An 18,953-nucleotide genomic window follows, 5' to 3' on the forward strand; every position below is an offset into this window, starting at 1 on the left:
GATAATGGCGGACTATAATAAATTCCTGTTCATCCGATTGTGTTCTCGGTAATGTCCGGCGTAATGACGTACGCGGCAGCCACGCCCAGATCTGTACATTAATGAAACGACCAATAGGGAAGCGCGTTCTTCTAACGAAAATTCTTCTAAAATATCGATTTAATTTTTTACTATGTAATCTGTTGCTGCTTCTCATATATCTACATTTTACTAGAGGATATATATGGGCACATTGTTAAAGGGATAGTTCACCCCAAAATGAAAATGTTGTCATTGCACTCTCATGTCATTCCAAACCCAAGACGTTCGTTCATCTGTAGATCTTTCTGATGAAATCTGAAAACTTTCTGTCCCTTCATAGATAGCTACACATCTGACACTTGACGCTTCACAAAGTTCATAAAAAGATTGTAAAGCTAATCCATATGAATCTAGCAGTTTAGTCGAAATTTTCTGAAGAGACGCAATTGCTTTATATGATGAACAGATTCAATTTAGGCTTTTATTCACATATAAACATTCATCAACTCACACATCAGTTGTGGTAAGCGGAAGCTCAAGCATGTTCACTTGACATGCGAGACCCAATGAGGTTTGTTCTCGCGCATCAAGCAGTTATGCTGACTTTCCTATTTACATTCAGAATTAATTTGCTTTTCATGTTTATATTTTATTCATTTATATGAGTATTTTGCACCAAAGTTACAGTATTCTTCAACTATTTTCTGCAGTGTTTTTAAAATTGTAGCTCAAACAAAAGTGTGTGGCGCTAGCAAGGTCATGGGTTCGATTCCCAGGGAAAGCAAGAACTGACCAAATGTAAAATGTGTATCTTGAATGCAATGCAAGTCGCTTTGGATAAAAGCGTCTGCCAAATGCATAAATGTAAATGTAAATAAAAAGTAAAATAAGTGACATTGAATGCACTCTAATTGCTTTTATACATGATTTTCTGAAAATAAGATTTGATTTGAGGATGTTTTAAAGTGAACTTTTTCCACACATTTACATGTTAAAGTTTAAGCACTTGCAATGTTTTAAATAAAGAATTTTATATTTCATAATATTGTGTCTGTTTGGATTAAATGTTAGAACTTGTGTAGTAATTCAGTAAGAATTAATGGTTGAATAGGATTAGGATTTAAACCAAGGTTAACAGTAACGGTACTGTATTATGTAATTACAGTAACATGTAGTTACTGTAAACTGGTTAAGTTACTGTAAAATCTCTTTTAAATGTCTAAGAGTGTAGTTAAAGAAATTGGACATGAACGCCCTTTCAAGTCAAAATTTTTATGGGATGAGCTCGACTTCAGAAGTGGGAAGTAGGAAATTTTCGATAGCATGTGAAGGTGGCGTTAGTTAGTTAGTTAGTTAGTTAGTTACACTGTTAGACATTTATAAGAGATTTTACAGTAACTTACTGGCAACACTGTTGCCAGTAAGTTACTGTATTTGAGATTTACAGTACAATAACCGCATTTCAGTTTACAGTAACTACATGTTACTGTAATTTTGTAATACAGTACCGTTACTGTAAACCTTGGTTAACAGTGCATTAATCCTAATCCTATTCAATCATTAATACTTACTGAATTACATTAATTCTTACATTAATCTATCCTACAGAAGTAATCCAAACAGACACAATTATGAAATATAAAATTCTTTATTTTAAACATTTTAAGTGCTTTAACTTGAACATGTAAATGTGTGGAAAAAAGTTCACTTTAAAACATCCTTGAATCAAATCTTATTTTCAGAAAATCATGTATAAAAGTAATCAGAGTGCATTCAATATCACTTATTTTACATTTACATTTATGCATTTGGCAGACGCTTTTATCCAAAGCGACTTGCATTGCATTCAAGATACACATTTTACATTTTGTCAGTTCTTGCTTTCCCTGGGAATTGAACCCATGACCTTGCTATCGCCCCACACTATTGTTTGAGCTACAATTTTAAAAACTCTGCAGAAAATAGTTGGTAGAATACTGTAAATAGTTGGTTGAAGAATACTGTAACTTTGGTGCAAAATACACATATACATGAATAAAATATAAACAAAGAGCAAAAACTATTTAATCAAAAACAACAATGTAACCTTTTATTGCAGGATGGATTACATGTATACTGCATTAGCTTTAGTAAGGTATCCTCAAACTTAATGCTGCATTCACACGGGGCGCCGGCGTTAACGCTTGTCATTTACTCTGAATGGGTGACGTCATGCGTTGCTGAACTGAATTGTGGGTTCCGTCGCGTCGCTTCACTCACGTTGCAAGCGGCAGAAGTTGAAAGGTGTGTTGGACATCAGCTGTGGCTGGATGCAACCAATCGGCGAGAGTAGCCGCATGCAGGCGGGAGGAGCTGCAAACGGAGACGTGAAGTCTGACACTTTCTGCTTCCCACAGTGACGCTCGCGCTGTGTTAGCATACTTTATCACAGCTGAAGTGAAATAAATGCAATATTTGTCAATACACAGATGTTTCAGAGACATTTTTTGTCATGTAATACTTTATGCTTAATACAGTGTGTGTTTGTACAATAATAAAGTTAACATACAAGCCTACACTATCAATGAAGTGGGGTCTAAGTTTTTCATTACTTTTATTTTGATAAACATGACAATATAACATCGCGACTATATGAAAAGAGGTTTAACTGTTATAAAAAACAGATTTGTGCGCATTAGAGGAACTGAAGGTTTTAGAATGAACATGAAACACATGTGATCGCTGTCATGCGGAGAATCTGGCCAATCGTGGAACAGCTGTGTCGTCATCAAAGTCTGTGCAGTCGCTCTAGAGAAACTGCACCAGCTGTATTAGCGGCTGCTCTCGAATCGCTCTCGCGGTGCTTTGATGCTATACATCACTGTCACGTGGCGTCGGCGCTGTCTCAGGTGAGACAAAATTTCTAACCGGCATGACGCCCTGTGTGAATGCAGCTAAAGTGTCTGTGTACATTACATATCCTATTAAAAAAGTGTCTCACCAAGTCCAAGTTTTTCCATTCAAACTCCATTAGGTGGCGAAGGAAGGATGACACTCTGTTGTTGATTACAGTTGTCTTCCTGTTAACAACTTCCCCGGTCTTCCGACTCACTCCGGTTTTGGTGGTGCATCTTGTTCCCTCCTCAGGGGTTTTCCTCACTAAAAAAACTTTAAGCAAGAGAAAATTAATTGAGAGAATAAAGGCATTTTAGATTTCTTCACCCTTAGTGCCTTTGCTTTAAATGTTTTTGGTTACACTTTAGAATAATGGTCCGTCATTAAACGGATAGTTCACTGTTAAAAAAGTAAATTCTGTCATTTACTCACCCTCAAGTTGTGCTAAACCTTTTAAAGAATGTTTGTAACCAGACAATTTTGAGGCACCATTCACTTCCATAGTAGGAAAAAATTACTATAGAAGTGAATGCTGTCTCAATCTGTTAGGTTACAAACATTTTTCATCTTCTTTTGTGTTCAGAAATGTATTCAGGTTTGCACGTGAGCAACATTATTCTACAGTTTTGCCATGTTTTTTTTTCATAAATTATATTTCATCTGCCAAAATCATCCAAAAATTGTCCAGGACTGCTTAAATTCCAGAAAATAAAATTATATTCTGTCAGTCCTGGAAAACACAGTTTTGGATTATTTTAGTAATATAATTTATGAAAAAAACATGGTACATGGCTAGTTACAGCTAAAAAAAAAAGTGGAAAAACTAAATAATTTTGTGATTCAGTTAAACAGACCCGACTAAAACATACAAGAAACACATTGAATTAACAGTAAATAACTGTACAAATTACAGAAATGTCTAACAGTGTAGTTCGTTAGTTCGTTATAAATTACATATTTGATAATATATGCTCTAATCTCATTGGCTAATTTTATTAAAATATATTATTAAAAACCATATATGAGCACTATGATGGACTGGCCATCTGTCCAGGGTGTTTTCCCAAGATGCTGGGATGGACGGATGGATGGATATATATAAGATTATTCAAAGAGATAAACTTAATTTGCATCATTTACAACACTTGCTGAAGTTAAGTTTGCCAGTTTACTAAATTAGTCTGCTCTTGTGACTTTGCTGTGGCTTATCAGAAACTTTCTCAGCTTAGACAAAATTGCCAGCTGAGTAGGAACACTGAATAGACTTCATGTGATCTCTCTCTCTCAACATGATAAACTGCATTACAGATCTTGGCCTTATTATATAATTATATCATTTATTTGGTTTCACAAAGGCAGCCCATAGCCTATTTTAACAATAGCCTCAAGATGTCACTCTGCTGAGATTCAGCAATAGCCTTTTTACAGAATCATGAATCAGAAATGTTTGGGAGAATTTAAGTGAATCATTTTTTTTTTTTTTGATAAGATGTATTAAATAAGTCCACTTTTGCTGTAATGGCATGTAGCACCTGCAGTCTGCTTGAACGGCAGACAAAAGTTTGTGTAAAACCAGATGATCATATTATCCATAATCATTTGACAATTGCCCAAAGAGCATCTTGTGCTTGGCATTTTGCACAATGGAATTAAAATGGTCAATGCAACAAATATCCTCAGTTGAACAGTGAACAGTGCTGCATCTTATTTCTTCCTCATTTGACAAAAAGTGTTTTTACTTGTTTTACAATATTAGGACTCGTATTCTATTTGAACTGTCTTAAGTCCTAAATACTAGTTTAAAAACCTATAGGGTGAATTCATGTTGAACTTTTTGCCATTGAGATGACTGGGAAAAAGTGTCCCAATCAACTTGAATTCACCCATTCATTATTCCATTTCAAACTTGGAACATAAACATGGACAAGTGCGAATTTAAACAATAGCTGCAATAGACTTCCATGTGTTATGAACGTTTTTTAAACACCACGAGGAGGATTCTCTGATGATGACACGCCACTTGCTCTTGTAAAGCAACACGTGAGCATCTCTGTAAAAGACTGACAGTTTGAGGATGACATGCCCAAAGGATCTGTGGCGTTTGGGGTTGAGAGAGCGCTCTTTTCTCACTGAATCACAGCGCTGCTGTCAGCATGGGCTCTCTATAAGCGCTTTACTTCTCAATAACGATTTGAGATTTGAGACATTTTCCTCCTCATCATCGTCTAAATACTGGCAGCGAATATCGACAGTATCAGCGCTCAACTGTGCGCGCGGTGGAGGACAGCGCTTGCGAGCTTCATTCAACGGGCAGGCGTTAAGCTGACACCCGATGAGAGCGGTGTCACGCCCGGGGTACTTTTAGGATGCAGCGATCACCTGTGGAGGATGCCAGCTGCCTCTCAAGATACTTCTTTTGGTAAGAGACTTACATTTAGACGTTTTGTGTGTTCACATTTGGGACTATGACAAACCTTAAAACAAAATTGTGATTTAGGACACGTGTGTGTGTGTGTGTGTGTGTGTGTGTGTGTGTGTGTGTGTGTTTAAATAGTCTACCAGATACATTTTTCTAGTTTATTCACATTTGTTTGTCTCTACTGGATGGCTACTCAGACTGCACCTGATGACGTGATACATTCATTCAAATATTACAAACCAAGTTCTAGAACTTTTAAAAGTTTTTAATTGTTTAACATATAGCCTACATAAAAGTGTGTATATTCACGTTTTAGTGTTTTCACCTTTTTACTACCTCAAAAGTTTCATTACAATTTAATCAGAGTGCGATAAGTACAGTAGACGCTTACAAACAGAAGTTGGGTTCGCCTTGAGGATGTAACCATAGTAACAGCACGCCGCTCGAGAGCTTTTCTTTTAGATAAATATTTGATGGAGCGTTACTATACTTTATTATTTAGATTTACATAACAGTGATAGCAAAATAATAAAACGTTTTGTTTGAAATGTTTAAAAGAAAAAAATGTATAAACATCAAAAGATTCCGCCCTGGTCGCGTGACTCCAGCGTGTCTGACTAGAAAATAACTACTACACTTCCCTGTACGTCTCTCATTAGAAAATTACCTAATTTCACTTTAATTTAAAATAATCACAATATTAATGTTTTCAACATCTTTTCTGGCTGTTTACAGGTGGACAAACCCTATAATGAGAAAGGGTTTTAAGGAGAAACTGAGGACATCTGATGTTTATCAAGCTCCCAGTAAAGATGCAGCAGACATTCTTGCAGAGCGTTTGGAAAAGTTAGTATTTGCATTCTTACCTTTTCCTGACATATTTAATTTGTGATTTAAAAATGTTATTTAAAACTGATATGTCCATACAGTTGCGTTTCTTGCTCTCTCATTTGTAATTACAGTCCATTTTTAATTTGCATTAGAATTTAATTTATTAATATTATTATTAAGGTTTAAGTTGATTTGACAAGTAGTGATGAAAATATTTTTTTTTAACAGTGTGAGAATATTTTTCTTAGCGTCTCAGGAAACAGAACTGAAAGAACTTTGACTTACGTTTTTGTGAAGTGAGCAAATTTACGTCATGAAGTGACCCTAACAGAACACACAGTCTTGGTTTCTATTGTGACTTGTCCTCACCTCACCTCCGGTTACTCACCAGAGCCAAATATCACACCTTTAGGTGTTTGTGTACTGTTTTAGACAAAAGACTGGAGAAAAGACGAATAAAATGTAGGCAACCCCCTTAAATGTCACCCTGACCATTCCAGTAAAGCTCCTCTCATGCCACATAAACCACAATACATTCATGCCAGTGCCCTGCTAATGGGCATCAAATGTGACCTTTTAAATGGCCAGGCCCCTGGTGAGTGATAGATGATGAGCATTTTTGTTATTGCTCTGAGGTGAAGCACTGCTGGAAATTTGAACTTTTTATTCAATTAACATGTTGGAGCAGTCTCCCCTGTTTCCCCAAGCTTCCTCAAGGTCTCTTTGCTCTGTTTAATAAGTTCGCTAAATCACCTTGGTTATACAGGGGTGCACCAAACAATGTGGACAAACCCGTTTAATTGTGGGTGGGTGGGTTGGATGCTGTTTAACTGTTCTATTCAGTTTTCGCTCTCTCCCTAAACAGGGAATGGGACAGAGAGGTTGCATCAGGAAGGAAAAAACCCAGTCTCCTGCGAGCCATGGCACGATGCTTCATAAGACCTTTTCTGTTATTTGGCTTCCTCCTATATATAGGCGTAAGTGTTCAAATAGTTTTTGTCTGTCTTTTTTTGTTCTGGGAGTGTTGATCCCTTAATTCAGCAGTTTGACGATTTAAAGAAGAAATCTACTAAAGGGTCCAAGCGTGTGTGTATATTTGCTAATTGTTTGCACAAGGGTGGATATTGCTGGCTCATTGGTATGAAGTTATGTGATTCCTAGTTGTGTACTGCAGGTAACAGTGCAGTGTGACTGTCCCAGTGAAGAACCTTACAGCATCTAACCTCTCGCTAGATTTTCTGTCACTTGTCACTTTATTATTTTTGTGTTATTATACATTGGACATCAATTTAGATTGATATTTTCTGTAAATAGTAATTGAAGGTGTTTTGTCTATTTCTAGTCATTTCTGTTACTATTTTTCAGGAGGCTACAAAAACAGTGCAGCCACAGCTTTTAGGGCGGATCATTGCGTCATTCGACCCGGCCCATGAACCAGAGCGAGCCAATGGTTACTTTCTTGCCTTTGGTCTTGGCTTGCTATTCACTGCCCGCTTTCTCCTGCTCCAGCCTGCCATGTTTGGGCTGCACCGCCTGGGCATGCAGATCAGAATTGCACTCTTTAGCATAATCTATAAAAAGGTTTGTTATCTATGTCTACTTTCATCTTTCTCTGATACCAGTATCCTTCCCAACAGTGTATTAAGTGTATGAATTTTCTCTGAATCTTGACCCTTAGACCTTGAAACTTTCCAGCCGAGTCTTGGACAAGATCAGCACAGGTCAGCTGGTCAGTCTGATGTCAGCTAACCTGGGCAAATTTGACCAGGCGAGTATTAAAAAGAACAAATCACTTCAGTTTCACCTCATGTTTGGATGATATGTCACCTGTTTGATTTGAAAGTCAAAAAATATTGATTTCACAGGCATATTTTAATTGAATTGAACAAAAATATGTGCAGTGCACTATATATATATAGTCCGTAGAAAAACTGAAAAGATACTGAAAAAGTTAAAGGTAGGGTAGGCAATGTTTTTCATAAACACTTTTTGTTGAAACTCTCTTCACATCCTGATAGCAATCAATAATAGAAGTTGTCTAAATATTAACAAATTTACATATATCTTTGTGGAAGTCTCAGGTCCAAAAATGTTCGTCCAATCGATGTATTCGGTCCGAACAATGAGTTTATGCTGTGTTCACTCCATGTTGTAATTACCGAAATTAAGAGATTCACTGTTCACGTCTTCTTTAAGTTGTTTACGTTCATTATTATTGTAATGTTATGTGCTTTTAATTTAATGCCATCTCTCATGACGCTTTGCAGACTCTGCTCTGGCTGTGCACTAGTGATGTCCGGTTCGTGAACGAATCGTTCTTTTGAACTGGTTCTTTTTAGTGAACCGGTCAAACCAGTTCACCAAATCGGAGTGAATCGTTCTAAACGGATCGCGTCTCAAGTCAGCGCTGATCCACAAGTTAATAAAGTTTCTCACTTTCTGACATGAGTGACAGTCCCTCTGACTAAAAATAAACTAATATCCTGAAGTATATGTTACTTTTAACTCCAAGTTCACTGAACTGAGACATGTTGTGCTGAGAGAACTGATGAGAACTCACGAGCTGATACTGAGCATGCGCGTGTATTACCGAATGTACAGCGGTTCTCGAGTTAACAGTTCTGGAATCCTAACGAACCGTTTCTTTCGGACACGTTCGATACTGAGAACCGATGAGCTGAGCATGCGTGTACTACTGAATGTACAGCGGTTTTCGGATCACCAGTACAGAATCGAGAACCGTTTCTTTCGAACACGTTCGACACTGAGAACCGATGAGCTGAGAAAGCGTGTAATTTGTTCAGAGGAACGCAATGCAGGTTTCAAGTGTATAAAATGAATTATGTTTGAAACATGTTCATCACATAATTGCTGTCTTATCACTGTATTATTTTAGAGTTTGGAAACACAATGCATAGATTGTAAAACGGTCAAACTAAACATTTATTTGTTTTATCAATAATGCATGATTTTTCAGGAACAGCTTATTTAATTTCTAAATAAGTTGATAAAAATCTTAAAATGTATTAATCAAAACTCAAAATCAAAATCAAAATACTCAGCTCAGCACCCTTATACACTGATAAAGCGGTTCTTGAGTCAGGAACGGGTTGCAGCGGTTCTCGGATCACCAGTACAGAATCGAGAACCGTTTCTTTCGAACACGTTCGATACTGAGAACCGATGAGCTGAGAGACTGAGCAAAGTGAGCATGCGTGACAGCACCGTCTGAACCGTATTGTTTCTCTCAGACAACTGATGCTGTGCTGATAATATGAGCATGGGTGAACCGAGGACTTGTGAAAGGGTTAAAGGAAATGTTCAGAAACTTAAAGGTAGGGTAAGCAATTTCAGAGAGGCTAGCAATAGCAAGCTATTTTTGAAATCATAAGATCCCACCCTCCCTTCAGAGCGTCTACAAAGTCATGCTCCTCCAAAACACATGATGGCGCTCAGTAGTGATGGGAAGTTCGGTTCTTTTCCGCGAACGGGTTCTTTCAGACAGTTCGTTTCAATGAACCGGTTCAAAAAAACGGTTCACCGGTTTTTACGTCCTCACGTAATGACGTCATTTCTATCATCCCAGCGGATGAAAATACATTAAAACACAATCATATAAAGTAATTTGTAATCATAACTTAGTATAATAATAATTATTATTATTATCGTCATCTTCATCTTGGATAAGTTCTTACATTTACGTTTCGCAAAAGCACTCAATACAGCCACTGTCGTGCAAATGCGGATGTTTACAAAGATTAAATAAACTTACATTGACATAACATAAACTAAAACAACACAATGAAATCCGTAATTCAAAATACAGGGAAAATACCTTTGAAAAATGTATATAGATCTATTTTTTGTTACTTTTTCCAGACTGTTTTAGAGTGTGTATATATATTTAATGCATCCTTGTTGAATAAAACAATTAATTTCTTTAAAAAAATTAATCATACTGACTCCAAACGTTTGAACTCTAGCATACACATAGCCAATTTATAAAGAAAAATGGTTGCGTCTAACACAGAGGCCGAACATTTGAAATAAATACACTGCTGCCAGCCTGTTGGCTGAGCATTAAATTTGGCATAAAGCTTCAGAGGGGAGCGTAGCTGAACTCTGGAACGTCCTAGGAAGGTAGAGGCAATGTGCTGAATATTGATACACTCTGTAAGAGGTCTGAAGCAATTAGCACCTGTGTTTAATCTGGGTTCTTTGAGTGTCCTCTCTTTGGAATGTATGAGATGGTTTTGTTAGGTTTTGTAGCCACTGCAAATGTGCTGATATGAACAAACTTTTCTGAATAGTTTTAAAAGTGTTCTTAGATATGGTTCAACATGCCTGATATAGTAAGACTTGGGTGGCGCAACTGTGCGAAAAACTATGGCATTTAGGTATACACATAAGGTATAGACAAAGAATGACCAAAGAACAGCAGAATGATCAAGAAGAGTCTAAAACATCTGGCTCTTTAAAAGTTATTAAAAATCATAGGTGACAGCTTTTGAAATAATTACATTTAAATAAAGCTTTTAATTTTTTATCAATGACTAAAGTTTAATCCCCAATCTTGTATTCACTGTACTATGATGCATGTCTTTGTTCTTTTTTTTTGTACAGAGCCTGGGTATGGCCCATTTTGTATGGATATCGCCATTGCAATGCATCCTGTGTACAGGGCTTATCTGGGAACTCATTAATGTCAATAGCTTCTGTGCACTTGCTGCTATCTCTTTACTGGGTGTCTTTCAGGCCTTTCTCTCACATAAAATGGGTCCTTACAAGTAAGTCTCAAATGTACTGTCAGCCTACATACGAACCAAAATGTAAATCTTGCCCAATGATGCTCCTATTGACAGACTCAAACTGACACACATTAGCTTAAATGGATAGTTCACCCCAAAATGAAAATGGCGAGTAAATGATGACAGAAATAACATTTTTGGGTGAACTATACTTTTAAGAGATGTCTCTCCAAGTATCCTTTATGCTCCCACAGAAACATTCCATTTGTGATTCATGCTGGTTAAAGGCTTTGAAGAGTTTGGACAGGTAGTTCAGTTCTGCTCCTGTAATCAGGAGGCTGGTTAGCCTTGTGCCTTGGAAAAATGTAAACAATGTTGGTCAGAGCCGCTACTGAGACAGTATCACACATGCACAAACTCACAATCAAGTTTAATTCAGTCTGTACATTGTTTGTATTCAGTGCCTTCACTCCAAGCACCATCGTAGGCATTAACATCATGCTTAGTCAGATGTATTAAACCCCCACACTGGAGTGTTTATTATGTACAGGACATGAAGTTCTGTAAGCACAGACACATTCCAATTTTCTGTCTTTTTCTGTTTTCCATCAGAGCACAAAAGGTGCTATTGACCAACAAACGGTTGGCTCTGACCTCAGAGATCATGGAGAACCTGCATTCGGTGAAGGCCTATGGCTGGGAGGAGATAATGGAGACCCTCATCAAGAACATCAGACAGTAAGACCCAAACAGTTTAGTGGATGTTCTCCATTTTTTGTGAAATACAAGTCAAGAGAATGTTTCTTTTATTCAGTGAAAAGCCTCACATAGCCAGACCTTTGACAAACGAGAGGAGACCATCGAAAAGCGAACAATTTTTAATTTCTTTTTACATGCCATTTAGGGACATATTTATCTGAAATTACAATTATTATGATTTAAAACTATTTTTATTTCTCTATTTTATTTAATTATTCTATTTTTTATAATTCTATTTTGATATTGTGCTGCTTTTCGTAGAAGCCATAATCTTTGATGGATAGAAAGTGAAAAAAAACATTGCCTATTTGAAATATTAATTTTTTTGTTACAATGTAAAAATCTTTAATGTTACTTTTGATTAATTTAATGCATTCTTTCTGAATTAAAGTATTAATTTCTTTAATACTAGTATGCATATCAAATTTTGTTTTACAGTTTTGCTATACAGATTTCCGGTGACCTGGAAAACTTTGGAGAATTCAGTGATTATTTAACGTTCAAAGGCACTTGTTGTATCAACCCAGTACTTTGTAAACACAAATTTGTTTCCAGGTGGATTGATAAACAGTTTGAACTTTCCAGACTGAGAAGAGCTTTCCATTTTTGTGTCCAATATGCAATAAAGCTAAGACTAAATTTGTGGTTTTATTAAAGTGAACAGTTTAACAGTTGATATACATTTCATTTCTGTACACATTCTTTAATTCTTATTCCTTTAATATTAAGTGAGGTTCTTTCATAAGAGATTATGGATCAGAAGAGTGGGCCTGGATCAGAGAAACGTGAAGCCACAGTCTCCCACTGTTTCTCTGTAGTATTACATTTATTGCAGCACACGGTGTGCCTTTGTGTTTTTGTTATCAGCTCAGTCTCGGGGAATCAATGTGCCGTTGTTTTTTTTAGCTATTTGATATCTCATGACACAGTCTCCAAATATCCTACCCATCTGGCATTCCCCTTCAGTTTGTCATTCTTTCCTCCCGTAAACTGTTTTTAGGGATGAGGTGAAGTTGACCAGGAAGATTGGCTCCCTGCGTTACTTCTACAGCTCTGCATATTTTTTCTCAGCCATCTTTGTGATTGTGGCCGCAGTGGTGCCCCATGCCCTCAGTCAAGGTATCAACCTGCGTCGCATCTTCACCACTCTTTCCTACTGTATGGTGCTGCGTATGACTGTCACCCGTCAACTGCCCGGCTCCATCCAGATGTGGTACGACACCATGCGGCTTATTTGGAAGATTGAAGTGAGTCCACACACTCTACAAGTGACACAAGTGTAGCCCATTCTCCCATTCTGAAGTAAAAAATTCTTCAATGAATAATTCACACAGAGTAAATCAGAAGCAGGCAGGCAAAGTAACAACTGCTATACAAACTGCTATATATAAACGAGACAAAACTCAAATGAAACACTAGGGCTGAATCTGAAATCACCCCCTATACCCTCAAATAGGGCATTATTTGAGGGGACAGCCATTTGTAGTGGTGTCCGAAATTATAGTGGACGTTATCAAGTGCTCTTATTCAGTCTCACATTGCACCACAATAACGAGTCGGCTGTCCGAATTCGCTCACTCGTTTTCATTCACTCCTTCAAGTGGGGTGTATTAGTGGACTAACGTAGTGTGTGAACGTAGAATAGTGATTGAGAGTTTAGGGGGCGATTTCGAATTCAGCCTAGGACTTAAAGGGCTTAGAAAATTCTGTCATTAATTACTCACTCTCATATTGCTCTAAACTCAGAAGACCTCCGTTCGGAACACAAATATTTTTGATGAAATCTGAGAGGTTTCTGAACCAGCCATAGGCAGCAAAGTCATTGCAACTTTCAAGGCCCAGAAAGGTAGTAAAGACATTGTAAAAAATAGTCCATGTGACTACAGTGGTTCAACCTTAATGTTATGAAGCGACAAAAATACGTTTTGTGCACAAAAAACAAACAAAAATCTATTTTCTTCAAAGTTATTCTCCTATGATATTCATGTGGTATACACAGTACAGCGCTTCCAGGTTTACGTCAGAACGGCAGCTCATTATCAAAGTCTCTTTAATCGGAGTGCACCATGTTCCTATATATAAAGTCTTTGCTCATTATTGGCTAGCTCCTGCGTCAGCATCACACACATGTCGTGGTGCTCACGTGAACAGCGTCGGCCAATAATAAGCCAGCGCTGTACTGTGTATACTACGTGAATAGCGTAGGAGAATGACATTGAAGAGAAGAGATTGTTGAATAAAGTTATTTTTGTTTTGTTTTTTGCGCACAAAAAGTATTCTCATCACTTCATAACATTAAGGTTGAACCACTGTAGTCACATGGACTATTTTAACAATGTCTTTACTACCTTTCTGGGCCTTGAAAGTTGCAATGATGTTGCTGCCTTTGGCTGGTTCAGAAACCTCTTGGATTTTATAAAAAATATCCGAAGACGAACAAAAGCCTTATGGGGTTGAAACAACACGAGGATGAGTAATTAATGACTGAATTTTCATTTTCGGGTGAACTAACCCTTTAAATACAAGAAACAATGGGCGGGGTTAGACAATAGACACGAGCACATGGCACAAAGAAACACTTGACAAGACATGTGCTCACACCAAACATGACATGAACATGCAGCTAATGAGAACTCATCAGCTGCATGTTCACACAAAACATGACAACATGACGTAGCACGTAGCCAGTGAAAAACACCAACCACGTGCTACACGACATAAGACAAAACATAACATGAAAGCACACGGCCGATGAAAACATGAACCGTGTGCTACACAGACAGAAGAGCACACGCTCACGTGACAAGACAGAGTGAAAAAACAAACACGCGGAGCATGAATGTCCGAATCCCAACACAAAACTGAAACTCAAACTAGACCAAAGTGCTGGGATCCGAACATCACGCCCCGCACACAAAACACAAGGACAGAAGAGCACGCAGCTTGAGCATGCTCAAAGCTGCGCGCTCACACAAGACAAGACAAACAATACAGGAGTGTCAGGGTTCTGTCACAAACCAAGAGTAAACTAGACCGAAGTGACAGAACCCTGACACAAACTCTTAACTGTGGCACTAGGCTGTCAGATTATGATAAAAATAAAATGTTTTAATTATTTTAAAAATTAAATCATTTTGTCAACTTTTGTGGTTGTCATTTGTAGCTGAACATATGCATGTACTCTACTACAAACTATATGCAAATTCTATATTTGTTTGTATTAAATGGAAGATGCTCTGTGGAAATGCTAAATCATATCTGGTATAATATGAGTATCAAGGAAAACATCTCTGGTTTGGTGTTGATGAAATGGAAACACTTCTCAATACTACTGTATTTCTGAAGCACTATTTTTGGCATCAGTATGTTATTGTTTAATGCTGTAAACTGTACTGAACTTACTGATATAATGTTGCTGTGATAGTCTCTGTATCCAAAGCTGTACCTATAACGTTAACTAATCTACTTCCCCAAGGAATTTCTTAGTAAGGAAGAATACAAGTTAATGGAGTACGATCTCAGCATCACAGAGCTGGAACTTAAAGATGTGACTGCTTCTTGGGATGAGGTACAGTTATGCTTTAACATTCTTTTGGATTAAGCACAATGACTTTGCTATTCCTTTTCAACACTCAGAGAGAAAAGAATAAGAGGAAGAATCAATCACTGTTTGAATGCATTCAATGTGCATGTGTATATGCTCTATCTGTGTTTCTTCAGGGTCCTGGTGAACTTATAGAAAGAATAAAACAGCAGAATAAAGCTAACGGCCATCACAATGGAGATGCAGGCCTCTTCTTCACCAACCTATATGTGACTCCTGTACTGAAGGACATCAGCTTGAACCTGAAGAAAGGAGAGATGTTGGCTGTTACCGGTTCTATGGGATCTGGGAAGGTAGGGGTGGTTGCCATTTTTTTATTCATTTTTATTCAATTGGAATTCATAATAACCCTAAAACACAACACAACATGTGTGTGTGTGTGTGTGTGTGTGCCTGTGTGTGTTTGTTTGTTTGTTTGTGTATTTATATATCTGTAGGACAAGAGACTTAGCAATTCTAACAAATAATTCACAATTAAACAATTATAGTGAATAAATGAAAGGCCACTTCAGTGTTAAACCTTTAATAAGCTTACAAATAAGCTAAAATATAAAAGGATGAGTAAAGCTAGCTGTTTTTAGAGAAAACAAACATTTGCTAAAAGGAAACGTCAAGGTTGTCATTGTTCAGGCATAATGTCTATATTTATAGAGCTCATTGTTGATGACCATCCTCGGGGAGCTGGTTCCCTCCTCTGGGAAGATCCGACACAGCGGCCGAATCTCCTACTCCTCCCAAACAGCCTGGATCATGCCTGGAACCATCCGAGACAACATCCTTTTTGGCCTGACCTATGATGAGTATCGTTACAAGAGCGTGGTCAAAGCATGCCAGCTCGATGAGGTACGGACACACTGATGCTCTTCAGTCCACTCTTTGTGTCTGTCATTTCCTAAGTCTTACTCCCATCTCCAATTCCTGTCCCTCTCTTTCATTTATATTTCAATCCCTCTGTCTACAGTATATTGCCTGACGTCACTCATCTCTTTGCTCAACCTAACAAGTCCTCCTCTTAGTGCTGTCTCAAGTTCCTGCTTTGCTTCTGTTTCTGTCTTTCCCCCTCTCTTTCTCTCTCTCTCTACGTGGAATGTTCACCTGGCAATGGAACTGAGAAGCTTTGTTAGACGTAGAACTGTGTCATGTTACCCCTCTCATGATTTTCACCCTCAATCTCTTGATACCAAATCAGCCAATCGTGTGGAACTATCAACAGCCAAAGTGTTGAGTGACAGGGTCCTTGTTTAACCGAGTCTTACATGAAAGAACGGTCAGAAGTGAGATCTAATGAGAATACATTCATGTCCAAGCATTAGGCTGCAGTGTGAGATTTTAACCGTGCTAGTGGGTGATATTTGGCTAGTGATAATCATATTGCAAGGCTTTTTCTTACACTGCAAAAATAAATAAATACATTTCAAATAAATCTTAAAACAAACTTAAATTATTTACAAGTTTTCAGGGAATATATTGATGCATTTTCCCACCAAATTGGCAAAAACAAAAAGCATAAAGCTTACAAAACTGAGTGAGGTTAAAGCTGAAAACAAGAAAAAAATACTTTGAATACTTTTTTACTAAGAAAGATAAAACGTATTCAAAATATATATTCTGAAATATAAGTCTGTCAGTCCCCATTTTTCCCATAGGGAGAAAAGTGAACATGTTTCCTCTCAAACAAAGCATGTTTTACAGTAAATGGTGATTAGGCACAATTTATGACTGTTTGTTGCGAAACATCCAGACTCTAACAACAGAAGATCTTAAAGAGCAGTGTGAGGTGGCTATTGTCATCACAATGGTTGGCAAGGCCAAAACAACAGAGTGTGAGAAGTTAGCCGTTTGTGTGCGAACAAACAAGAAGCTGCAAAGTATTGTTATTTTTTATTGTACATAATGATTCTTTATTCAGTGTATGCTGACAGATCAAGACGCAGACACTTACGCTTCCGCAGCATACTTAATTTTCTGAGTCACACACTCAGCTCTCAATGCAAACGGCAAGACTAGCAGGATCTAATAAATGGATTTGTGGAGTCTTTAAAATGTAAAGTGGAAACGCCCAAGTTTAGTGGGCTTGTGTTATCCATACATTTCCTTTGTAGCACTGATATACTAGCATTTCAGGCCTTGTTCATGTTGCCTGGGCAATAAACCCCAGCATTGCTCGAGTGCGCTCCACTGATTTATTTGTGTAGTGTTTTAGAGTCTTTCTCACTGCATCACTTCATTTAATTATTATTTTTAATGCTCCTAAAATGGACAAACAGAGTTGATGACAAGGTAAGAACCTCTTACATGAGAATCATTCATCATTCAAGTTGCATGTGGACTAAAAAAACAACAACAACCTTAAACCAGCTTAACATTGTCAGGCTGGTCTGCCGGTATTAGAGGGGTTTTGGCAGATAGCCAACTGACAAAACTAGCTGAAGAATGCATGAAACCATCTTAGGCTGGTTTAATGTTTTTTTTTTAAAGGGGTCATGAACTGGCTTTTTTATTTTTTCATACTGTTGTCTGAGGTCTACTTGTGACGTTTGCTTGGTTTTTACATTCAAAAACATCATAATGAATAAGTAATAGGCTATTTTCTGCCCTGGTTTTGAGGCTCTCTCAAGAAATGCTCGGTTTTAATGGGCGTGCCGCACTGAAGACTTGGAAGTAAACGCCCACGGCTAGAATTGGATAAGATTTGCATATTTAATGAGCTTCTGCTCCCCTGTCACTGAAAGCATGTAGGGCAGGGGTCTCAAACTCATTTTACCTGGGGGCCGCTGGAGGTAGGGGTCAGGCTGGGCCGCATCAAGTATTGCACATAAAAAGTGGTTCAAGTATTCCAAAAAAAAGTAGCACAACTGACCCAATCTTCTCAATCTTTATTATTAACAGTTCTTAAATGTGAATGTTTCTTCTGAACATGAACTGTTCCTCTGAATTTGAACTAAATATAGCCTATAGAAATTAAATCATGTAATATGAAAAAATGAATGATTTAATTTTATTTTAAATAACCAGGTCAAACAGAACAGTGAGCGAAATTCTAGGTCTAATTCTTGTTGGGAAATAATCTTTTTGGGACTATTTGTAAACAATATTTGCATTCATTTGCGTCAAATATATTATTAGTCCCGATATTCTTCGCATGAGTGAATAAATACATAGATCTGCATAAAAATTTTGAAATCTCTATTGGTCTGGTGGTAGAATTTTTGTCAACCGTGTCAAAGGTTCTGGGTTCTAATCCGCCCTCATATAGTTTTTCTTCATTAAAATCAAAGATGTTCATCAATGATTGTATAATAAGGCCATGGACACGTTTGCATTTTGTTTTGTGATTTCACCGGAAAGAATAGAGTCTCTCTCAGCAATGGCATTAAGCGATAGATTGACGCGCTTGTCTGTGTGTGAAGACTGTGCAGTGTGCACGGGCCAAAAGAGAACGTAAACCCCGCCTACTTTGATTTGATTGGACATCTCAATCATTTTGAAATTGACGAGCGCTGTTAGACCACATTCGTTTCAACTGTCTGATCAGCTTTGTTCGTCTGTTCCTGTCAATCACGCGGTGTCAACCAATTATACTGCACGAGGGAGGGGCGAGCCAACTCTCTCTCTCTCTCAAACACACACATAAAGAAGGCAACAAGCGCTGCACACGCAACGACACGCGCAAAAAGGTGCTTTTCAGAGCAACGCG

At 37.7% G+C, this 18,953-nt stretch overlaps 1 protein-coding gene across 1 annotated transcript in view; it reads left to right on the plus strand.

Moving 5' to 3' along the window:
* Positions 1-5,261: 5,261 nt before the first annotated feature.
* cftr (CF transmembrane conductance regulator) overlaps positions 5,262-18,953 on the plus strand; it is a gene marked incomplete at its 5' end in the record, with an annotated part of 31,465 nt that continues 17,773 nt past the window's right edge. The window contains 11 exons of the mRNA XM_079825859.1: positions 5,262-5,314; positions 6,050-6,160; positions 7,011-7,122; positions 7,511-7,726; positions 7,824-7,913; positions 10,769-10,932; positions 11,506-11,631; positions 12,653-12,899; positions 15,128-15,220; positions 15,373-15,549; positions 15,908-16,099. Coding sequence (XP_079681985.1) covers positions 5,262-5,314; positions 6,050-6,160; positions 7,011-7,122; positions 7,511-7,726; positions 7,824-7,913; positions 10,769-10,932; positions 11,506-11,631; positions 12,653-12,899; positions 15,128-15,220; positions 15,373-15,549; positions 15,908-16,099 — 1,581 coding nt within the window. The remainder of the gene's footprint in view (positions 5,315-6,049; positions 6,161-7,010; positions 7,123-7,510; positions 7,727-7,823; positions 7,914-10,768; positions 10,933-11,505; positions 11,632-12,652; positions 12,900-15,127; positions 15,221-15,372; positions 15,550-15,907; positions 16,100-18,953) is intronic.

The sequence above is a fragment of the Gobio gobio genome (genome assembly GCF_949357685.1).
Source record: "Gobio gobio genome assembly, chromosome: 9".
Classification (NCBI taxonomy): Eukaryota; Metazoa; Chordata; class Actinopteri; order Cypriniformes; family Gobionidae; genus Gobio; species Gobio gobio.